Genomic DNA, 19,697 nt, shown 5'->3' with positions numbered 1-19,697 from the left:
AACACTTGTAAACAAAAGATAGAATTATAAGAAAGAAGATGAAGAGCATCAAAAACAAACTAGGAGCATAAATATCCACCCAAAAAAGGTAAAAAGGTTAAGAATCCTTATTCTTCATAGGCCCACATATCTAAATCAAAATGAACAGAGTTTGATTTCATATGACGAGAAAACTTAAACGACGTGCAGTCAAAGAATGGAAATCAAATTTGATTCGATGAGGGATGAGGGAGAATAACATGGAATGAACGACGTAAAGGAAGTTTTCTTTAGGTTTAATCGTAATTGAAATAATTTAATGTTAATCTTTAATATTTTGGAAGGGTATTTTAGTATAATCACATTGAAATTTGATTTGTATATTAGTTTTTTAATATTAATATCATATTTAATTTAAACCTAACTAAATTAAAATTTTGATATCAATATAAGTTTTATAGTTTGACACAGATATATATGTAATTTTAAATTGTATAAGGAAATAGACCTAATATTTAAAGTTTCCAAAGATATATATGAAAATTTCCCAACCTTTTTAAAACATTTTTTTTAGACTTGTTGACTTTTTAAAAAGCTAATTAATGCATAAACTTTTTTACTATCCCAAACACCACCACCAAATAAAGGAAAATTGAGTAATTTAAACACTTTTTGTGGCTTTTAAAAAAAAAGTTTATAATTCTTTTCTTTTGAAAAATGACCATTTGGTCCGGGATGCCTATCTTTCGGACCGAATTCCGAAATGGATAAATAAGTAAAATGGTCTAACCCGACAATTTGGTCCTCATATATAACATGTCGTATAGAGGTGACAAAAATTGACACGACACGCAACCCGACATGAACCCGACACGAAATAAACGGGTTTGGGTAAGATATTTCAACACGTTTAAATAAACGGGTTGACACGACACGAAAATTAAATGCGTAAGGTTAGGGTTGAGAATTTCAACTCGAATATGACTCGAAAATGACCCGTTTATTTATATGCAAGTTTTCTGAATTATTTAAATAAACTAGAAAGATACAATCAAAAGCATAAGTAAAAGAAAACCTTCGAATTGAATTGTTTTGTAATGTTGAAATGACTTAGCCGTCTAGATCAAGATTTCATTTCAGTTTTTCCATTCTCTCCCAAACTACCCAGTCTCTTTCACCACTCTCACATCCTCATGACATTGTCATCCGCCTCCCCAACTCCCACTCTTTTAATTTTGTCATCTAAACTTGCTATGACTTCATCTATTCCACCTCAAAACAATTAGTTTTTCATTTCCGCCTACCAAACTCCTACTCTTTCAACATGCTCAATCTTTTAACCTCACATGACACGACATATTTCAAGGTATAACCCTAACCCGAAACCCGACACGAACTCGACACGAAAATAAACGGGTTGACACGACACGACACATTAATTAAATGAGTTGGGTTAGGGTCAAACACTTTCAACCCGTTTAGTGTTTCGACACGACACGAACCCGACACGACACGATTGCCACCTCTAATGTCGTACTCTGAACTCACTTTTTCGAATTCTATACCCCTTGTTTCGGATTATATCAATTTCAAAGAATAACATCTTCTAGCTATGAAGATATTCAATTTCGGATTATTATATATTAAAAATAAGGTTTTTTTGTATGAATTGATGCAATTACTTAGCTATAATTTTTTTCCTTCGAATTTTAATTGTTTTTTTGGCTTTTATATGAGTATATGTGGGTATATATGTATACTAGGACAACTAAAAAAATTACATTTGAATCGGCCAGAATCAAGTTTGGAATACACTAAACTAATCCGGAACGCATAGAACATATATGAAATATTTAAAACATCTCCAAAATGTCTTGAATATGTCTTGAATATAGTCCGAAATAGTATCCAGAACACATCCATCATAGTCCAGAATGGTGTTCGGAGCGCTGTCATTTTACTCTAGAACATGTAGTACTTGCCTAATTTAAATTCCTTTCATTATAGTATGAGAGAATATATGAAATAGTTGTCACTACAACTTACAAACCTAAAGTTGGCAGGGAAATCATGACTCGTTCACACCCCCCAAACATGCGGCCATGTTTAGGGCTTCATGTTTTGGTTGATATGTTAACATGCCGATGGGTGTAGAATGTCACACATTACTATGTTATCTTATGTGCAAGGAGGTTACCTTGGTCTGACAGATAGGCCACTAGCGGGTTTGCTTTGACAAGAGGACTCCGTGTCTTGTTATCGGGTTGCGGTTCGAGGAGTATTTGCAGGCTACTTCATCTTCGACATAGTTCAGACAACATGTCTTTCCATTTGTTCAATACTTCATTTCATCGATTATCAGATGCAGATGTTATGCGAGTCTCCCTATTGTATATGTTAGAACAGAGATTTTATGGTGCTTTAGAGAATGAAGTCAAGAACATAATGCTCTCTCTTTAGAATACATTAAATTCATGAGTACATTTAATTGGATAAAATATTTTTATAGTAATTAAATAATTATATTATATAATTCAATTTGTCAATATACTATGATGCTGTGTTTTCTTTTCCAAGATTCTACAAAAAAATGAAAGCAAGCATGATAATGGAAACACTCCTCTGAAAAAGAGGGCAGACTTGGGAGCAACTATGCAAAGAGGCTGATGACATGACTGTTGTAATGCATGAAGCAATCGATTTTTCTGCTGAAACCTTAGAATTTGGTAAAAGTCTCATTATTAAAACTTAAAAGTATGTTACTTTTTTCTCACCATGAATTGGGTATATTGGTAAAAAGAATAAGATACATTGCTATTTACTGCAATTTGTCATTTTCTCCATGATGCTTCTTGTTTTCAATAATTGTGGTGCTATAGGATCACAACCGTTATTTAAGATACATAAAGAACATAGACATTTTCTTTGCAAATTGCATATACATCTCCTAAATACTTCTATTTTCTTAGATGTAGAAGAACATCAAAACATACAATCATTGAGTTCAAAGCATTTCTAACTCCAATTTATGAATGAACACATAGTTTATACATCAAAAGAATCCGAGTTCAAAGCAAATTGACTACAAGAATATTACTACCTTTTGATACCCTCTTTCGGGACTATCATTCTAACTCATAATTCACCAAAAAAATAAGACAATTAATGACTTATATTATGATCAATTTTTCTAGAATTTAAATTCATCTGCTATCAGTGGTGGGATAAAGGAGCAACCTTGAAGCGTTTGTTCAAAGATATGGCCCACTCTCAGCAATTTTTCCTGCAAACATCCAGTAATATAAGCAGCATTTCTATAAAAAAAAAAAAAAAAGATTGATGAATATTATAAAATTTATTTTTCAGAATGTTAGGGTAAAATGGTCATTTAGTCTTAAACCTGTCTAGAAAAGTAAGAAAATTTATATATGAAGAAATTATCCCACCTCATCAAAAGCAGCCCCTATCATTTGAACACCAACAGGAAGGCCATTTTGGACAAATCCACATGGCAAAACCAATGCAGGCAATCCAGCCAAGTTGACATTCACCTGCAATTTCACAAATGAAAACAAAAAAGCCAAAACAATATTCAGAAAAAAACAAAAAAAAAAAAAAAACAACTTATTGCATTAAGAATAACACAAAAGGAACAAAGGGTAGCATTTAATAATAACGGCTATATCAAGAAGTCAATTAGTCAATAGGACTAAGTCACTGGAATTAGTCATATTAGTCCTGGTATTCAGGATGTGTGCTTCACGTGCCTATGTATGTGGGTTTAGTTTGTTTGCCGTAGCTTGTCTCTGTATATATATACTTGTATCATTCATCACTTTGATATATGAAAAAGATTAACTCTCAATTCTCATAAACTCTATATTTAAGAAACAAGCTTTGAAAGACTTACAGTCATAATATCCCCTGCATACATTGCCAAAGGATCATTTTTCTTTTCACCTATAAATAATACAAATATAACAAATAAATAAACAAACACTGGTTATGATTTGAGATGATTGTTTTCACATCAAGAAACAAAATATGATGATGTGGAAAATTTACCGATTTTATATGCTGCAGATGGAGCTGCAGGTGAAATTAGAATATCATGTTCATCTAATGCTGTCTTGAAGCTTTTCTGGACTACAGTTCTCACCTAAATCACCATAATTTACTGTTTACTCAATGATTTCTTGTATGTGAAAAAGACATAATTGCCCTTGTTGTTCTCATCATAAAAAAAATAACCCTAGAAAGCTTGTGTAACAAACACAACACAAAGTAAATTACCTGTTGAGCTCGCTTGTAATAGGCATCATAATAACCTGCTGAAAGGGCATATGTCCCCATCAAAATCCTCCTTTTTACCTGAAAAATCTTAACTTTATTTAAATCCTAACATTTTACAAATTTGCCCTTTATCATCAAGTTTTCCTTTCATACCTCTGGACCTAAGCCATTAGCACGAGAACCTCCATAAAGGGAACTTAGCTCATCAGAAACAATTTGGTTACCATACCTGGAAATTAAAAAAAAAATGATGTTAGCAACCTATTATTCTGCTTTTATCCTACCAATCTTTATATTTTTATTAGGTTTCATATCTACATTTGAAGAAGAACAAGATTTTATATATTACCTAATACCATCATATCGAGACAAGTTGGAAGAAGATTCGGATGAAGCAAGAACATAGTATGCTGGTAATCCCAGAGAGAAAGAAGGTAATGACACCTGAAATCCATTATTAAACAGAAAAAAAGTCAAACCACTATATGTATTGATGATGAACATGAGAAGGGCATTTACGTCTTTTACATTGACAAAAAATTGCAACTTTTGTCCCATGGACATTAGTCTAAACACTGAATTGTCATGTCCAGCGACCTGAATGACTTGAAAATAAAATGGGAACCTCTGTCACTATACATCCCAATTCTTCCATATGAGAAATAGCACCACGAATAGATAAAACTACTTCTTGATCAACTCCATCACCAAGAGTTTCACGAATCACACCAACTCTTAGTCCTTTCAAGGGCTGTGATTCAAGATAATCTTTGGCAACAAACTGAGATGTGAAGTCAATAACCTCCTGAAGACATAGATTTTCACAAAGTTATGGCAATATTGTAATTTCAAGATAAAACCAAGGGCAAAAGAAACATACCCGTTTGCTACTGGTGGCATCGAGTTTATCATGGCCACAGACTGATTGAAGAAGGATGCCAGCATCAGCAACCGATGAGCCAAAGCATCCGATGACATCAAGTGATGATGCATATGCTACTAGTCCAAATCTTGAGACACGACCATATGTTGGTTTTAAACCTACGACACCACAAAATGATGCAGGTTGTCTGACACTTCCACCTGTATCACTTCCTAACGATACTACACATTGTCTAGCGGAAACAGCTGCAGCTGAGCCTCCTGATGACCCCCCTGGTACACATTCAAGGTTCCAAGGATTTGCAGTGACCTAATTTGTATCAAAATGGATAAATTGATAGCAATCTGGTAGAAGAACGGGAGAAATTGGAAAGAATTTTGTAATCTAACCTGGTAAGCTGATCCTTCAGTGGTACTTCCCATTCCAAATTCATCCAAATTAGTTTTCCCAACGATAATGGCGCCACTCTCCTTCAACTTCCTAACAGCAGTCGCATCAAATGGCGGCCGATAATTTTCCAATATTTTAGATCCAGCGGTAGAAGGCATGTCGGCGGTACAAATGTTGTCTTTGACAGCAACCAATACTCCGGCGAGAGGTCCCACATCCTCGTTTCGATCAATTTTCCGGTCAATTTCATCTGCTTCGTTTAAAACGGTTTCTGAGACGTGAAGGAAGCTCTTGACATGGGGTTCGGTAAGGCGGAGACGGTTGATAAACTCTTCGGCAAATTGGCGGGCTGTTTTCTCCCGGGAATGGATGGATTTTTGGATAATTTGGATTTGAGAGGTGGGGGATGATGTAGAAACGGCCTGAGCTTGAGCGGCGGCGTGGATGGCTTTGGGATAATGGCGGTGGTGGTGGTGGAGAGGTTTAGACCACCGGCAGTGGAGGAGGAGGATGCGAGGGTTTTGTACTGAAGATAGCATTTTTCCTCTCGTGGAGGGAGCGTGTCCGAGGAAAAAGAACAACCACCGGAGGAGGAGTCCGATTTAAACACCGTGGCATTTTTTTTTATTTATATATTTTTATTTGTTTAATATTTCTATCTATATTATTTTTAGATGTATTTTTGTTATGTGTTTCAACGTTCAAAGAAATTACATTATATATATTTTTAATTGTTTGTTAGTGATTAGATGTTAAATAAATTAATTAATTCGTTAATGACTTGTCTTAGGTTCAAATCACTTTACATTATACATTATGATCTTGCCCAAAATAATACTTCATGACTATGTTAAGTTTTATTAAAATATACTATTTTAAGAACAACATGAATAAGGCCATTATATTGATTTAATAGACATTTTTTTGAATGAAAATACATTGTTATATTCTAATTTTAATAAAAATACATTATTATAAAGTAGTCATAAACCATTAATTTACATTATCCTAAAATAAAAAGGTTTAATAACAAAAATATAACACAATGAGTTTCAAGCATTAACTGATAGTTTTTTTTTTTTTTTTTTTTTTTTTTTTTTTTTTTTTTTTTAACAAATTTCATATAATTTGATATAAAATATACAAGTTTCAAGCATTAACTGATAGTATGTTAGTTTTTTTTTCTTTTTTTTTTTTATAACAAACTTCATGACTATGTTAAGTTTTATTAAAATATATTTTAAGAGCAACATGTATAAGGTCATTATATTGATTTTAATAGACATTTTTTTGAATGAAAATACATTGTTATATTCTAATTTTAATAAGAATACATTATTATAAAATAGTCATAAACCATTAATTTACATTATCCTAAAATAAAAGGGTTTAATAACAAAAATATAACACAATGAGTTTCAAGCATTAACTGAGTTAGTTTTTTTTTTTTTTTTTTTTTTTTTTTTTTTTTTTTTTTTAATAACAAATTTCATATAATTTGATATAAAATATACAAGTATCATAAAAAAGAAGTTTTATTAGATTTAATATACTATTTTTTTCATCGTTAAAATCGTTTTACTTGCTGTAAGATGACAATTTTCTTAGAACATCTCAAAAATGTTTTTCAAATATAATTGTATATAATCTATAGGAGTATTATGAATAGTCATTGTATCCTACTCCTTTTTGATAAAAAAAAAAGATTAATGTTGAAGTTAGGCACTAAAGTATTATATTTGTAATTTTTTATTCATTAAATTTTATATAATATTTAAAACCAAATTTGTTTCTATTATCATCGGTGATAATGTGGCTTTTCTTTATTTTTTCTTTTTTCTTTATATGTTTTTTCATAATCTATTTTACTTTATTTCTATGTACTTTTTTAAAAAATATATTTAGAATTTCATTTCATGTAACTGTCTGGCTAAAGTATGGGGTATGACAACAAATAGTGAAAAACATGTAAAATGATATAAAGATGGAAATAAAATTGTGAAAAAACAGATAAGAATGAAATAAAAATGAAGTTAACAATGAGTCTTTGGCGTAGATGTAACGAGAGTTGATATATAGATGCTTATCAGCCAAAATTGTATAGATTTTGAAGTAGAATAATAAGTGTGTGAAAGATATTATAGAAAAATAAAGTTGTAAAAACAAACTATGACACAAAACATGTAAAAAATAAAAAATAAAGTTTTAAAATAATTTGTAAAAAACATAGTAAAAAAATAAAGTTTTATTACCATATTATGAAAAACATGTAAAAACGAAATAAAATATGGAGAAGACAATGGCGACAGTAGTGGTATGGACGATGACAACAATGGTGATGGTGGTTGGGAGTGGATGGTGTGGGGTATGTGTGTTTTTATATTTTAATTTTTTTTGAATTAGAAAAATATAAAAAACAATAATTATTGATTTTCTAAAAATTTTTAAGTTTTTAATTTTGGAAAAACAGAAAATTTTTATTTTCTCTAAAAAAATTATTGAAGTAAATGTGTTTTCAAAATTCTAATTTTTCGTAATTTTTTTTTTTTTTTTTTTTTTCCAGAAAATGATCTATTCTTCATTTTTCCGTAACCGCATTGTTAGTATATAATTTCAAATATTGTTTAGTGTTTAAATTAAAAAAGATAATAAAAAAAAAAGTGTAATTTATTCCAAGCTAAGTGGACCGGAATGCATATGGTGCAATAGTTTAGGGACCATTTGTGTTGTTCACCGTATAATTTTTATATTACAGATCTCTGTGTCTATTTCGTCGTTTGAATCTTCATAAGATCTACGTTTCTGAAACGCAACGTCAGCGAATTGCATCGTGTTTGAATTCTTTTGAATATCTATACCTTATTGCAACTAGATTCATTCAAGAAGCTTACCGAGGTACGTGTCTCAATGATTTTTTTACCATATTTGCATCAACAATACTTCATAAAATTGGGTTTTCAATGCAATTAAAAGTAGGCAATATATCGTGAGTTTTAATGTTTGTTGCAAAACGGATTTTCTGAGCTAGATTTTGAATGTCTTGTTAAATTTGATCAGAGCAGGTAATTTTCCGGAACTTTGATCACTTAGACTTCAGAACTTTATGACTTAGGTCAAACTTGATACGATCAAATCGTAGTGGAGTTTTCTATTCATGTGCTAGTTCTGTTCGGTGATATTGGTTAATCATGGGGGTTGGAGTTTAGATGGCTTCGACCACAAATCAGGAACAAAATGGTAGAGAGCGATTTAAACACCCAGAAAATTGCTCATGAGGAAGGATTCGGATTCCATAGGGACCCTTCATTCTCTAATTGGGGCGACAAAGATGGGATATACAATCAGAATCGTGTACAAGAGGATGAGATTGTAAATACAAATGAAGTGGACGACAATTTTGAACTTCCAGTGCTTCAAAAAGTTGATGAAGAACAGAGTAGTGAATTGAGGGGTGTAAAGATGAATAGAAGTGGCAGTATAGATATGTTTCCTGCTCCTAGTCCCAGAAGAGGAAACAAAAATGGGAATTATTCTTCTTTTGATATTGAAATTGCTGACAATAGAATGCTAGATCCTGAAGATACCGATTTTGTTGAAACATATATGGCTGTTTCATCAAGCTCCAGGAATCCTATTGCTGTTTCTGATATACTCAAGACATTGTTTTTCATACTCATGTGGTACATTTTCAGTACATTATTAACCCTGTAAGTCTCCTTTTCTTATTTGCAATATCTATTTCATGATTTCATCTTGATCTACAGTTTTAGATTGCGTTTCTCAATGTTAATAGGTATAATAAGACTCTACTCGGAGATGATATGGGAAGATTCCCTGCTCCTTTATTGATGAACACAGTTCATTTTGCAATGCAAGCTATTTTGTCAAAGGGTATCACATACTTTTGGTCTAAAAGATTTGAACCTTCTGTACCTATGTCAAAGAAGGACTACTTTGTGAGAGGTAAACATTCATAAAAAAAAAACAAATACATCCCATTGCTGTTGATATCATAGATGTATTTATAGCTCTAGTTCTTCATACATGTTGTTACTTTTTATTAACTTTTCTAATAAATAATAACTAATGCTACAGATGGACTTTGCCTTTCACAGTTGTACCCATGTCTCTTGCAACAGCACTGGATATCAACTTGAGCAATGCATCCCTTGTTTTCATCTCTGTTACATTTGCCACCATGGTTGGTCAACTCTCTCCATTCATATTAGTCAACTCAACTTACCTTTTTTTTTTAATTAGTTTTAAATCTTTTTTCTTTGTTTGCAGTGCAAATCTGCATCTCCTATATTTCTTTTGATATTCGCCTTTGCATTCAGGTATTGTTATTTACTTCAATTTAGGGTTGTCTTCTTTTTGAACAAGTTCTTATTTTAGGCATCATTTTAATAGTATCTGTTGGGATTTACTGTGTAGGTTGGAGACTCCAAGTGTCAAACTTTTAGGCATTATTTTAATAATATCTGTTGGGATTTTATTAACAGGTATAATAAATAATAATCAATTGCACAATTTCTTATTTAGTTTTGTAGATTGCTTATATGGATATATATATATTTTTAATATACTTTTGCAGTTGCAAAAGAGACTGCATTTGAATTTTGGGGTTTTATATTTGTCATGCTTGCTGCTGTTATGTCTGGTTTTCGTTGGAGCATGACTCAGATCCTTCTTCAGGTATTTTAATTTGCAAAAAATTAGTTTCTGAAATATTTATCTCCTATCTTTTTTTCTATAAATTTGTACTAATATTATATTTTATCTTTTTGGGTAATTGGTTAACTCTGACATCTGTGGAACCTACAGAAAGAAGTCTATGGTAAGCAATTGCCTACATAATTAACTTTAGAGTAAATTACATTTTTGATCCCTGAGTATAATTTATTTTTGCAAATTTGGTCCCAGTAAGTTTTCACTTGCAATTTTGGTCCTTATTTAAGGTTTTGTAACGTTTTTGGTCCCTTTTCCAAGTAATATGCCATATTTTTGGGACCAAAATTGCAAAAATCAGCTATACTCAGGGACCAAAGATAATCGTTTTACATGGAAGATATTGTAAAAACGTTGCAAGAACCTTAAATAAGGACCAAAATGGCAAAAATCAGCTATATACAGGGAGCAAAAATAGTCATTTTACTTGGAAAAGGGACTAAAAACGTTACAAAAACCTCAAATAAGGACCCAAGTTGCAAGAGAAACCTACCGGGACCAAATTTGCAAAAATCAACTATACTCAGGGACCAAATTGGTAACATATTATCTTTATCAAACAGGTTTGAAAAATCCACTGGTGCTGATGAGTGTTGTAACTCCAGTAATGGCTGTAGCAACTGCTTTGTTTTCTCTGATTTTGGATCCATGGGATGAATTCAGAAGGACAAGTTATTTTGATAGCCCATGGCATATCACCCGAAGTGGCCTCTTGATGCTTTTGGGGGGAACTCTCGCCTTTTTTATGGTAATTGTTTTTAATATAATATAATTAATTGTTTGTGATTATAATAATTAATAATTAATCTTTGCATGTTTTTATATTTGCAGGTGTTAACAGAGTACATTCTTGTTTCAATGACAAGTGCAGTAACAGTGACTATTGCTGGAGTTGTGAAGGAAGCTGTCACAATACTGGTATGACAGTTGACAGTTGACAGTTGACACCTTTTTAAGTAAAAAAAAATGACTTAATCACTACAGAAAATAGTTTAGTGGCTAAATTGTAAAATGATAAAGGTATGTTGTGTCTTTATAGATTTATAATCTTAACACAAAAGAGTCTGATTATAAACCTCAAATACATATCAACATAATATAAGAATATCTGGAGCAGTTTTGGATTTGAGTAAATTACAAAAATGGTCCTGGTGCTTTCTGATTTTTATGGTATTTAGTCCAAAGTTGAAACATTTTCAGTTTTTGTCCTTATTTATATGTTTTTATCGATTTTGATCCTTGGAACCTTGAAATAAGGACCAAAATCAGAATGTCATAGGAACAAAAAAAATATGAAACTTTGAAGCAAGAGCAAAAAGTGAAAAGAAGTTTCATTTTTGGACTAAACATGATAAAAATCTGAAAGCACAGGGACCATTATTGTAATTTACTCTATAAATTATAACCAGAAACTGTTTTTGCTTTCTGATTCCTACAGTGTTTAGTCCAAAATCAAAACATTTTTAATTTTGGTCCATGGAATCTTGAAATAAGGCCCAAAAACTAGAAAGTCCCATATGAAACCTTAATATAAGGACCAAGATTGGAAAACGTTTCATTTTTGGACTAAATATGGTAAAATGCTGAAAGCACAGGGATCATTTTTGTAAATTACGTGTATGAATTATAACTAGAAAATGCTAACGAAACAACGATTTCACCAACATTAGTTGTAATTAGATATCTCAGTTTTATTTAATTACAAAGTATTTTAAAATTTTAAATTTATTTTTCAGGTAGCTGTATTTTACTTTCATGATGAATTCACATGGTTAAAAGGAGCTGGTCTCATCATAATCATGTTTGGTGTGAGTTTATTCAACTGGTACAAGTAAGTCATAAAAAACCTCTCAAGTCATTTCAAATGTCTTTTTTGACCAAAAATAATTTAATTTATTTATTTTTTTCTAAAATACTAGGTACCAAAAGTTCCAGAATAGAACAAGAAGCGGAGCTAAAATAGCAAAATCTGACGATACTACCCCTGCAAGATATGTTATTCTTGAGGATATGGAAGGCGAGGAAATTAGTCCTTAATTATTCCTTCATCATGTTTGTTACATTCTTCATTTCAAGTAAGTTCTTTTTTCCTGAATATTAATATTATTAAATGAATTGTTTTTCAATTGTTATGAAATTACGACAAATCTGCAGATGGAAATACATAAACTGGAGGAGTTATTTACCAGGACTCTACAAAAAAAATGTAACAGAAATGCTATGAAGTATGAACCCCTTTTATATCATTATTAGTCTTCTTTTTTGTTTTTGTAGATCATATACATGTTCTAGGGGTTCATTCGTAAATTGTCAAATGTAATTTTGTTGTTGCTGCATAATTTTCCAAAAATGTACTTGCATATGATTCATCATATATATATCATTTTGTTCTTTCTTGGTGTAAAGTCTCTTCTTACCATCATTTTGTGTAATATTGTATATGTATGGTCTAATTGATATCCTAAAAACCCTTTTAGACTGTGTTTGACATAACATATATAAAAGTTACTAACCAATAAGCTAGCCGAGAAAAATGACACAATCAGTAAAACTAACTGATAAGTTAGCTAATCTGAAAAATGTTAAGTGACATAAAAAGACATGTAAAAAAACAATAAAACAAAATATTCTGTTTTGTGACAGATTATATAAAACATGAATTTTTGTATACCAAGAAAATATGTTGTGAATCACTTCCCTAAATTAATATATAAAATGATGGAAATATAATCTTAACAACCCAAAATGTAAAAAAAGTAATTCATAAAATGAAAAGGAAGTGATAAAAATTAATATATCGTATAGTTGAGATTTTTTCTTTTCCTGAAACGCTAGTATTAGTATGTATTTTTTTTATCCGACAATATAAAAGATTGAAATAAACTCGTTAGTTAATATATGATAAAAAAATAGTCATAGAACAATGTTATTAATATTTAATTAGTAAGTCTTTAGAAAAAAGGGACGAAAGTTGTCAATTCCTTAAAGTTTTCTAGCCAAAATTTGAATATTAAAAGGTTCCTAAACAATGTAAAGTTTTCTAGCCAAAATTTGAATATTAAAGTTTTCTAGCCAAAATTGATATCTTAAAAACCCATTACTGGAATCAACAAGTTTTAGAAAATTAATCAAAGTTGTCAATTTCTTAAAGTTTTGTGGCAAAACTTTAAATATTAAAAAGCTCCTAAAAATGACCAGACCAAAAAATTAAAATAGATAAAAAATAAGGACCAATTATGTTAAATGCTTAGGAACTTTACTTTTACCATGGGAACATTCTATAAATTGTTATATAAATAAGCACATAAAATATATATAAATCAAAAGATTTAAAGAAATGTTTGATAAAATTGTTTTGTTTTTCTTGTGACGTGGGATTAAGGATTTGTTTTGGACTTTACTATAAAAAACCATTCGTTCGTGATTACAGGTTGCAAAATTTTATCCAAGAAACAAACGGTGGCCGAAATAGTTGAACGAGTTCAGGAATTATATAAACATTACAATTTAAAACTCAGTTGAATATTGTAAATTTGATTTTAATTTTTTGAGGACCAATAGTCAGACTTAAATAAGTATGCTTCGAGCTGTAAAAAAATGTTATTTTAAATTTAAATGTAACGTTATCTAATCTAATTAATCTAAACTATAATGAGTAGATTATCATATTAGTTGCTTCTAAGACGTACGACAGTTATCGGTGATCTTCACCAACAAAAAATGGAATAAGAAAAAGAAATTATATAAGAAACCCAATCAACCGACTCGTGGAGGTTGGTTTATCTTAAGTTGATATAAGGTACCATTATTTGTTACAAACAATTTATTGAAAAATATTCAATATTTTTTTTTAAAACAACTAAATTATTTGCCAGGCACTAACATAAAATACATAAATAAATAGACTATTACAAAATGTTAATGATAATATTGGTGTTATGAAGCCAAACAACCAAGTTAACTTTTAGTTTCGAGTTTATATGAACAATCCAAAAGTAAGAATGAGAAGTTATTTTGTTAGAAATAGAATCATTATGAAATTTTTGAGAACCGTAATTTCAAATCATCTTTGTATTGTCATATTTATACATACATTTACACATTATTTTAATACATTTGAGTTATATTTTGATAAAAATGCAAAGATATTTAGTACTTATAATAATCAAATTGTATGTTGCAGTAAAAAAATGATATTCTCAAGGAAAATGAGCTGAAATTGAAGAAAGCTGGATACTTTGAGTACCGAAGCTGAAAATAGAGAAGAAAAAGTCGTGTAAAGTGCATGTCATGACGTGGACAGAGAAGCTTACCAAGACTTGGGGTGTAGGCGTTTTAAATGTGGACCACATTGTGGAGGTCTAATTTCCACGGTGAGGCAACCAATTTTTGGCATATATATGCATCTCGAAATTTATGTCAAATTTCAAGAATCGCTTTGGGAATTAAGTTAAGAGCTGCGACTAAAACCCTCTGAAGAACCCTTGGAAGATCAAAATTCGTTTGATGTTCAAGCATCGAAGAGATTTAAAAGGAGAACAACATTTAATCATCCGTTTTGCTAGCTTTAACCATGTCTAGTCTAATTAGCTTTGATTTTATGGGTTTTTTTTTTTTTTTTTTTTTTTCTGCTTTAGTTGTGGGGTAATCACCCTATACTTCTATTTGGTGAAGATGAGCCCGTATCCCATGTGTTGATTTTGAATTTATAGATGTTTTGTGTTGATTTTACTAGTGTTTGATAATCACAATCCTAACATGTTGAAGTCCTAGCTTATATTGCTTATTATACACGTTTTGTGTAGTAGATGATTATTCAAACTACATGAATTTGTTATCTAGTTGTTTAAGACTATTAAATAATTAGATGTTGAACAAATCTTAGAGTTAGGTAAATAAAAGTTAGCTACTTTGATTGTGTTATAGAGCATAATTGATCCATAATTTGCTTGTCTTGATCTAGGATAGGTAATTCATAGATTTATCGTTTATAGTCCAATTCATGCTTATATCAATTTTGTGTCTAACTTGTGATTGATCATTACATGATAATTCATAAATTGACAGATCTAGGTATCAGATTATGATAACTAGTAATCTAATGAATTGATAATCAATATAATTTATCCATTAGAAATCAACCATATGAGAGGGGGGATTCAGAACTAAATGGAAGAATTCTTCAAACTTGAATTAAAAATCGTTTTCTTTGCTTGCTTAGTTTTCATATTTGTTTAATTGATAATTGTTTGAGTTAAGTTGTTGAACTCGCAAAATCAGTAAAATCTCCCCCCCCCCCCCCCCCCCCCAATTAAAGTTATTTGTTTAAATTTCGTTCCATGTGATCGACACTCAACTCACTTAAACTATCCTATAATTTGACTAGGTACATTTTCTAAATGCAATTAGTTAGTTAAGTAGGTTAGGTTTATAAATTTAAAACCAATAGTATATAAATTTCACATCACATCCAAATGATCGTTAAAACAACAACCTCCAAACACGAACGTTGTGTTGCAGTCGACTACTTGACTACACAAAATCCATCTAAGTTAACAATTCTACAATCGAAATGATGACGAGAATCACCAAATCCCACCACCACCAAATGACACGTCTAATCGTTTTATCCACCTCACATAAAAATGAACAAGTGATCAATATTTTCGTCATGATTTTGACAATCCAACCACAAGATAGAATCCAAATCCACATCTATGTTGGCCAAGTTGTTTCTGGATGACATCTGATGTAACAAAAACTCTCCACATCAAGATTCTTGACTTATTTGGAGCAAATTTATTACATTTGGTAGAACCACCTCCAGCATCAAGAGTAATATCCTCAATATGAGAACACATATAAATAACTCAGAACTCCTCTGAAGGATCTATATCCCCTCCCCGGTTCGTTTGATCTGTAGGCACAAACAGTAAACTAGACAAGACAATTAATTATTTAACCCCCTAACTTCACTATGCCACTCCCAATACCAAATACAATTAATGCAACGACCACTTAAAAACAATTTCTTTTAAGCTTCCAATAAGAAAAGTCAATGAAAACGAAGCTTTAATGGCTCCAAGTCAAACATCATCCCATATCCTAGTCAAGAACCATTACCAACATTTTTCTTTAATACATTATGTAACATAATACCTGCAATTTATTGATGGAGCCGGAAATTTTGGACCAAACCCCATGTGATTTTTCTCATAACTCGGCCCAAACCCAACTCTAACACCATGAATGAACCGAAATACAACAACTCACGAAAGAAACATGATAAATATAGCAAACTAATACCTTTATTTGAGCAACAACGCCTTAATTAAAATTGTACAAACTCCATTTAATCCACAAAATTTTATATTGACCACCTTCTACTCCCCAAAATAAAAGAGATTGCAAACTTTCTAGTTGTGCAATCACTTTCTTCGAAACTTTAAAGACTGACATATAAAATATGCCCAAGCTACCTACAATCGATTCAACAACATATTATTGTTTAGTGTATCACACACCAGTGCGACACAATCCTATAAGTGTTTGTACATGTTGAAGTCTGCTCTTTCTCCAAAAGGTCTCTTTTCTAGAGACAATTTTGAACTTCACATATATTAATATGGTATGAAAATCGGCATCTAACACCCTCGTGTCGTGGCTTGACACATCCCTGTCTATATTCACTGCACCTCTGTCTCTTTGAGAGGGAGTGTTAGTGTATCTCAAATTGTTGCGACAATCTTATAAGTGTCTATACATATTGGAATATCTCATCTCTCCATAATATATTAATGTTTCATCCACCAACACAAAACATTTTTATTTTCCAATAGAAAGCTTGATCTTGAATATCTTAATCAACATATCCCAACGAATCACTCAAGACATATTAGAACTCACCCTAAGATCCAAATAAGTAAAAGGTAACCTAGCCGGACAACATCCTATTGTTATAAAATAAACGATGTGGAAGAAACACAATCGAACAATCACACGAGAACACAATCATATAGTAGAAACCCGAACGGAAAAAATCTCTATAAACGGCCACTACTTATTAAAATGTTACATTGCTGATAAAACTCCAAAGAGATAGGAGAAAAAAAATAATATGTAGGAATGAACAATAATAGATAAAAGATCTAAAAGGCTTTAGATGATTGTCTCACACGAATCCTAATCATACTAAGAAAATCCTTATACTTAGGAAACATTCCTAAATAAACATGAGGTGTTTTAATAAAATGATAACTTCTTAATCTTAATAGGTGTTGTTTTCTTAACCTACATATAACAAATGAAATAAAAGGGAGATAATGGTGATAGATCAAATCTCCCAAAACCCACTGCATACAAATCTTTTAAACTCAATGCAAATACCTTAGATAATACATTTACATTATTATAAACACATAAAAATATTATAACGATGCCAAACCACTTGTGCCAAAATGGATTTCATACAATATCATGTATAACATGCTTCTTAATGTATTAAAAAAATAAAACTGATACCTTGCTCAAATAAAGCTTTATCCAAATTAGAAATGAAATATTGAAGAAGTAAAAACTTCAAACCGAATGTCATACGACATAAATGTCTTTTAAGCAAAATACATCTTCGTATCATAGTGTTTGAAAAATACCCCTAGGTATTAGAGTCTTGAGAATACCTACACCATTAAATTCTTGAAAATACCTTATAATATTATAATGGTTGAACAAGCCAAACAATCTTTAAAAATTATTTTTGTCCACGAATAAATGATAGGATCCCATGATCTGAACCAAAGCCAAAAGCCTCTAAAACTTGGCACTAAAAAGAGCAATAACCCGAAACTCCAAAAGAGTTCAACCCACAATGAAGTATTGTTGATTGTGGATGATTCCAAACATCATCTCCTCCTAAATAAACCAACTAATCATCATAATCAACTTGAGCTAAAAGAATTTTCATCGTCACTTGTAAAGGAAAAACCTTATATGCCATGATCCAAAAGTGGAAATTTATAAATGATGGTAGTCATAAAAAAACCATATTAAATGGCCTCTAAAAAGGCTAAAGAAAAAGAAACAATTTATAAGATGTACTGGTTTTTTATAGAGTGTCTATCTCGACCTTACTCGGCCGTAGACACTTGAACCTAACCAATTTGGTTTTTGCAAGATTATTTTTAGACCTAAAGCCAAATAAAAACACCATAACAAGAAAATTCTCCTTTTTCTTACACCAAAATCGACAATCTTGTTTACCATTAAATGAAAACCATTTGCTCAAGTCAAACCACAATTCCAACCACCTTCACCAACAATTCAACCAATAACTTAGCTATAATCTTATAATGCACCCCAATACGACTAATATGTCTATAATCTTTTAGGAATATATGATTGGTCGTCTTGGGAATAAGTGTTATAAACGATGAATTACAACCATTTGGAATGAATATTGAGTCGTAAAATTACATAACAAAATCAACAATACCTTTTTTCTAAATATTTATAAACTTTTTCATAAATAATAAAGGAAAATCCAACCGAACTTGTCGCTTTATCATCCCTGCAAGACCAAAGTGCATTTTTAATCTCTTCGGTTGTGAAATGGTTTGTTTAACTTGAATTGAGTTTATAATCTAAACTCGATCCTCTATTACACCCCGGATAGCCATTTAACACCGCTTTCTATTGAGCATATCATAATATCATATCATGAAAACCTTAGGTTGCGTTTAGTTATGGAAAAACAATTTTCATTTTCCGTTTTTTGTTTTCCCTTTTCGATTTCCGTTTTCCGTTTTCATTTTTCATTGAAAAATTTAGAAAACGCGTTTAGTTAAACTTATTCATTTTTCATTTTCAGTTTTAGAAAATTAGAAAACGTGTTTAGATGTGTATTTTTCTATCGGTTTTCATTTTTAGAAAACGGTAATGGTGGTAGGGTGTGGGTGCGGGTGGTGATGGTGACGGTAGCGGGTCGGCGGCGGTGGTGGTGATGATAGGCGATGGTGGTGGCAGCGACAATTGTGTCAGTAGTGGTGATGGTGGCGACAACGGTGGTGGTGGTGCTAGTGACGGGTTAGTGGTGGTGGTGGTGGTGATGGTGATGGTAGGTCGGTGATTGTCGTGGTGGTGTTGGGTGGGTGGGGGTGCGAGTGTGTGTTTGTGTGTGTATGTGTGTGTTTGTGGGGGTAGGTGTAGGTTTGTGTGTGTGTGGGTGGGTATGTATGTGTATGTGTGGGTTGCTGTGTGTGTGTGTGCGGGTGGTGTGTGTGTGTGGGTGGGTATGTATGTGTGTGTGTTTGTTTGTGGGTGGGTGTGTGTGTGTGTGGGTGGGTATGCATGTGTATGTGTGTGTGTTTGTGGGTGGGTGTGTGTGTGGGTGGGTATGTATATGTATGTGTATGTGTGTGTGTGTTTG

The 19,697-nt window shown here is 31.6% G+C and overlaps 2 protein-coding genes across 3 annotated transcripts; one reads left to right on the top strand and one right to left on the bottom strand.

Moving 5' to 3' along the window:
- Positions 1–2,977: 2,977 nt before the first annotated feature.
- Positions 2,978–6,138, bottom strand: LOC145068373 (Amidase family protein). Its single transcript, XM_079015330.1, has 10 exons — positions 5,545–6,138; positions 5,153–5,464; positions 4,898–5,077; positions 4,622–4,716; positions 4,426–4,501; positions 4,273–4,350; positions 4,045–4,138; positions 3,890–3,939; positions 3,426–3,530; positions 2,978–3,262 (listed from the first exon to the last, which is right to left on the bottom strand). The coding sequence occupies exons 1-10, from the start codon at positions 6,082–6,084 to the stop codon at positions 3,170–3,172; spliced, it is 1,623 nt and encodes a 540-aa protein (XP_078871456.1). The 5' UTR covers positions 6,085–6,138; the 3' UTR covers positions 2,978–3,169.
- Positions 6,139–8,286: 2,148 nt separating this feature from the next.
- On the top strand, positions 8,287–12,678 carry LOC145069846 (putative sugar phosphate/phosphate translocator At1g06470). Of its 2 annotated transcripts, none has more exons than XM_079016789.1 (13): positions 8,287–8,440; positions 8,603–9,252; positions 9,339–9,508; positions 9,661–9,746; positions 9,833–9,882; positions 9,980–10,047; positions 10,140–10,240; positions 10,370–10,382; positions 10,837–11,021; positions 11,105–11,191; positions 12,010–12,104; positions 12,193–12,348; positions 12,428–12,678. In XM_079016789.1, exons 2-12 carry the CDS (start codon positions 8,780–8,782, stop codon positions 12,308–12,310), a joined length of 1,446 nt encoding a protein of 481 aa, XP_078872915.1. In that variant the 5' UTR covers positions 8,287–8,440; positions 8,603–8,779; the 3' UTR covers positions 12,311–12,348; positions 12,428–12,678. The 2 variants fall into 2 exon arrangements, with proteins under 2 accessions (XP_078872915.1, XP_078872916.1); XM_079016790.1 differs by having other exon boundaries at positions 8,317–8,440; positions 8,608–9,252.
- The last annotated feature ends 7,019 nt before the right edge of the window (positions 12,679–19,697 follow it).

This window comes from Lactuca serriola, chromosome 8, assembly GCF_051521515.1.
Source record: "Lactuca serriola cultivar US96UC23 chromosome 8, Lser_US96UC23_V15, whole genome shotgun sequence".
NCBI classification, from domain to species: Eukaryota; Viridiplantae; Streptophyta; class Magnoliopsida; order Asterales; family Asteraceae; genus Lactuca; species Lactuca serriola.
Note: the sequence above shows the minus strand (reverse complement) of the source record. Positions and strands in the feature narration are given on the sequence as shown.

What these genes read in the sequence shown, in the direction of transcription:
- LOC145069846 (XM_079016789.1), top strand. Translation starts at nt 8,780, where the DNA reads ATGGTAGAGAGCGATTTAAACACCCAGAAAATTGCTCATGAGGAAGGA. An exon ending in ATATTCGCCTTTGCATTCAG is followed by an intron (nt 9,883 to 9,979) that starts GTATTGTTATTT and finishes TTTACTGTGTAG; the next exon opens with GTTGGAGACTCCAAGTGTCA. An exon ending in TGTTGGGATTTTATTAACAG is followed by an intron (nt 10,048 to 10,139) that starts GTATAATAAATA and finishes ATACTTTTGCAG; the next exon opens with TTGCAAAAGAGACTGCATTT.
- LOC145068373 (XM_079015330.1), bottom strand. Translation starts at nt 6,084, where the DNA reads ATGCTATCTTCAGTACAAAACCCTCGCATCCTCCTCCTCCACTGCCGG. An exon ending in TCTCGATATGATGGTATTAG is followed by an intron (nt 4,502 to 4,621) that starts GTAATATATAAA and finishes TTTAATTTCCAG; the next exon opens with GTATGGTAACCAAATTGTTT. An exon ending in ATTACAAGCGAGCTCAACAG is followed by an intron (nt 4,139 to 4,272) that starts GTAATTTACTTT and finishes ATGGTGATTTAG; the next exon opens with GTGAGAACTGTAGTCCAGAA.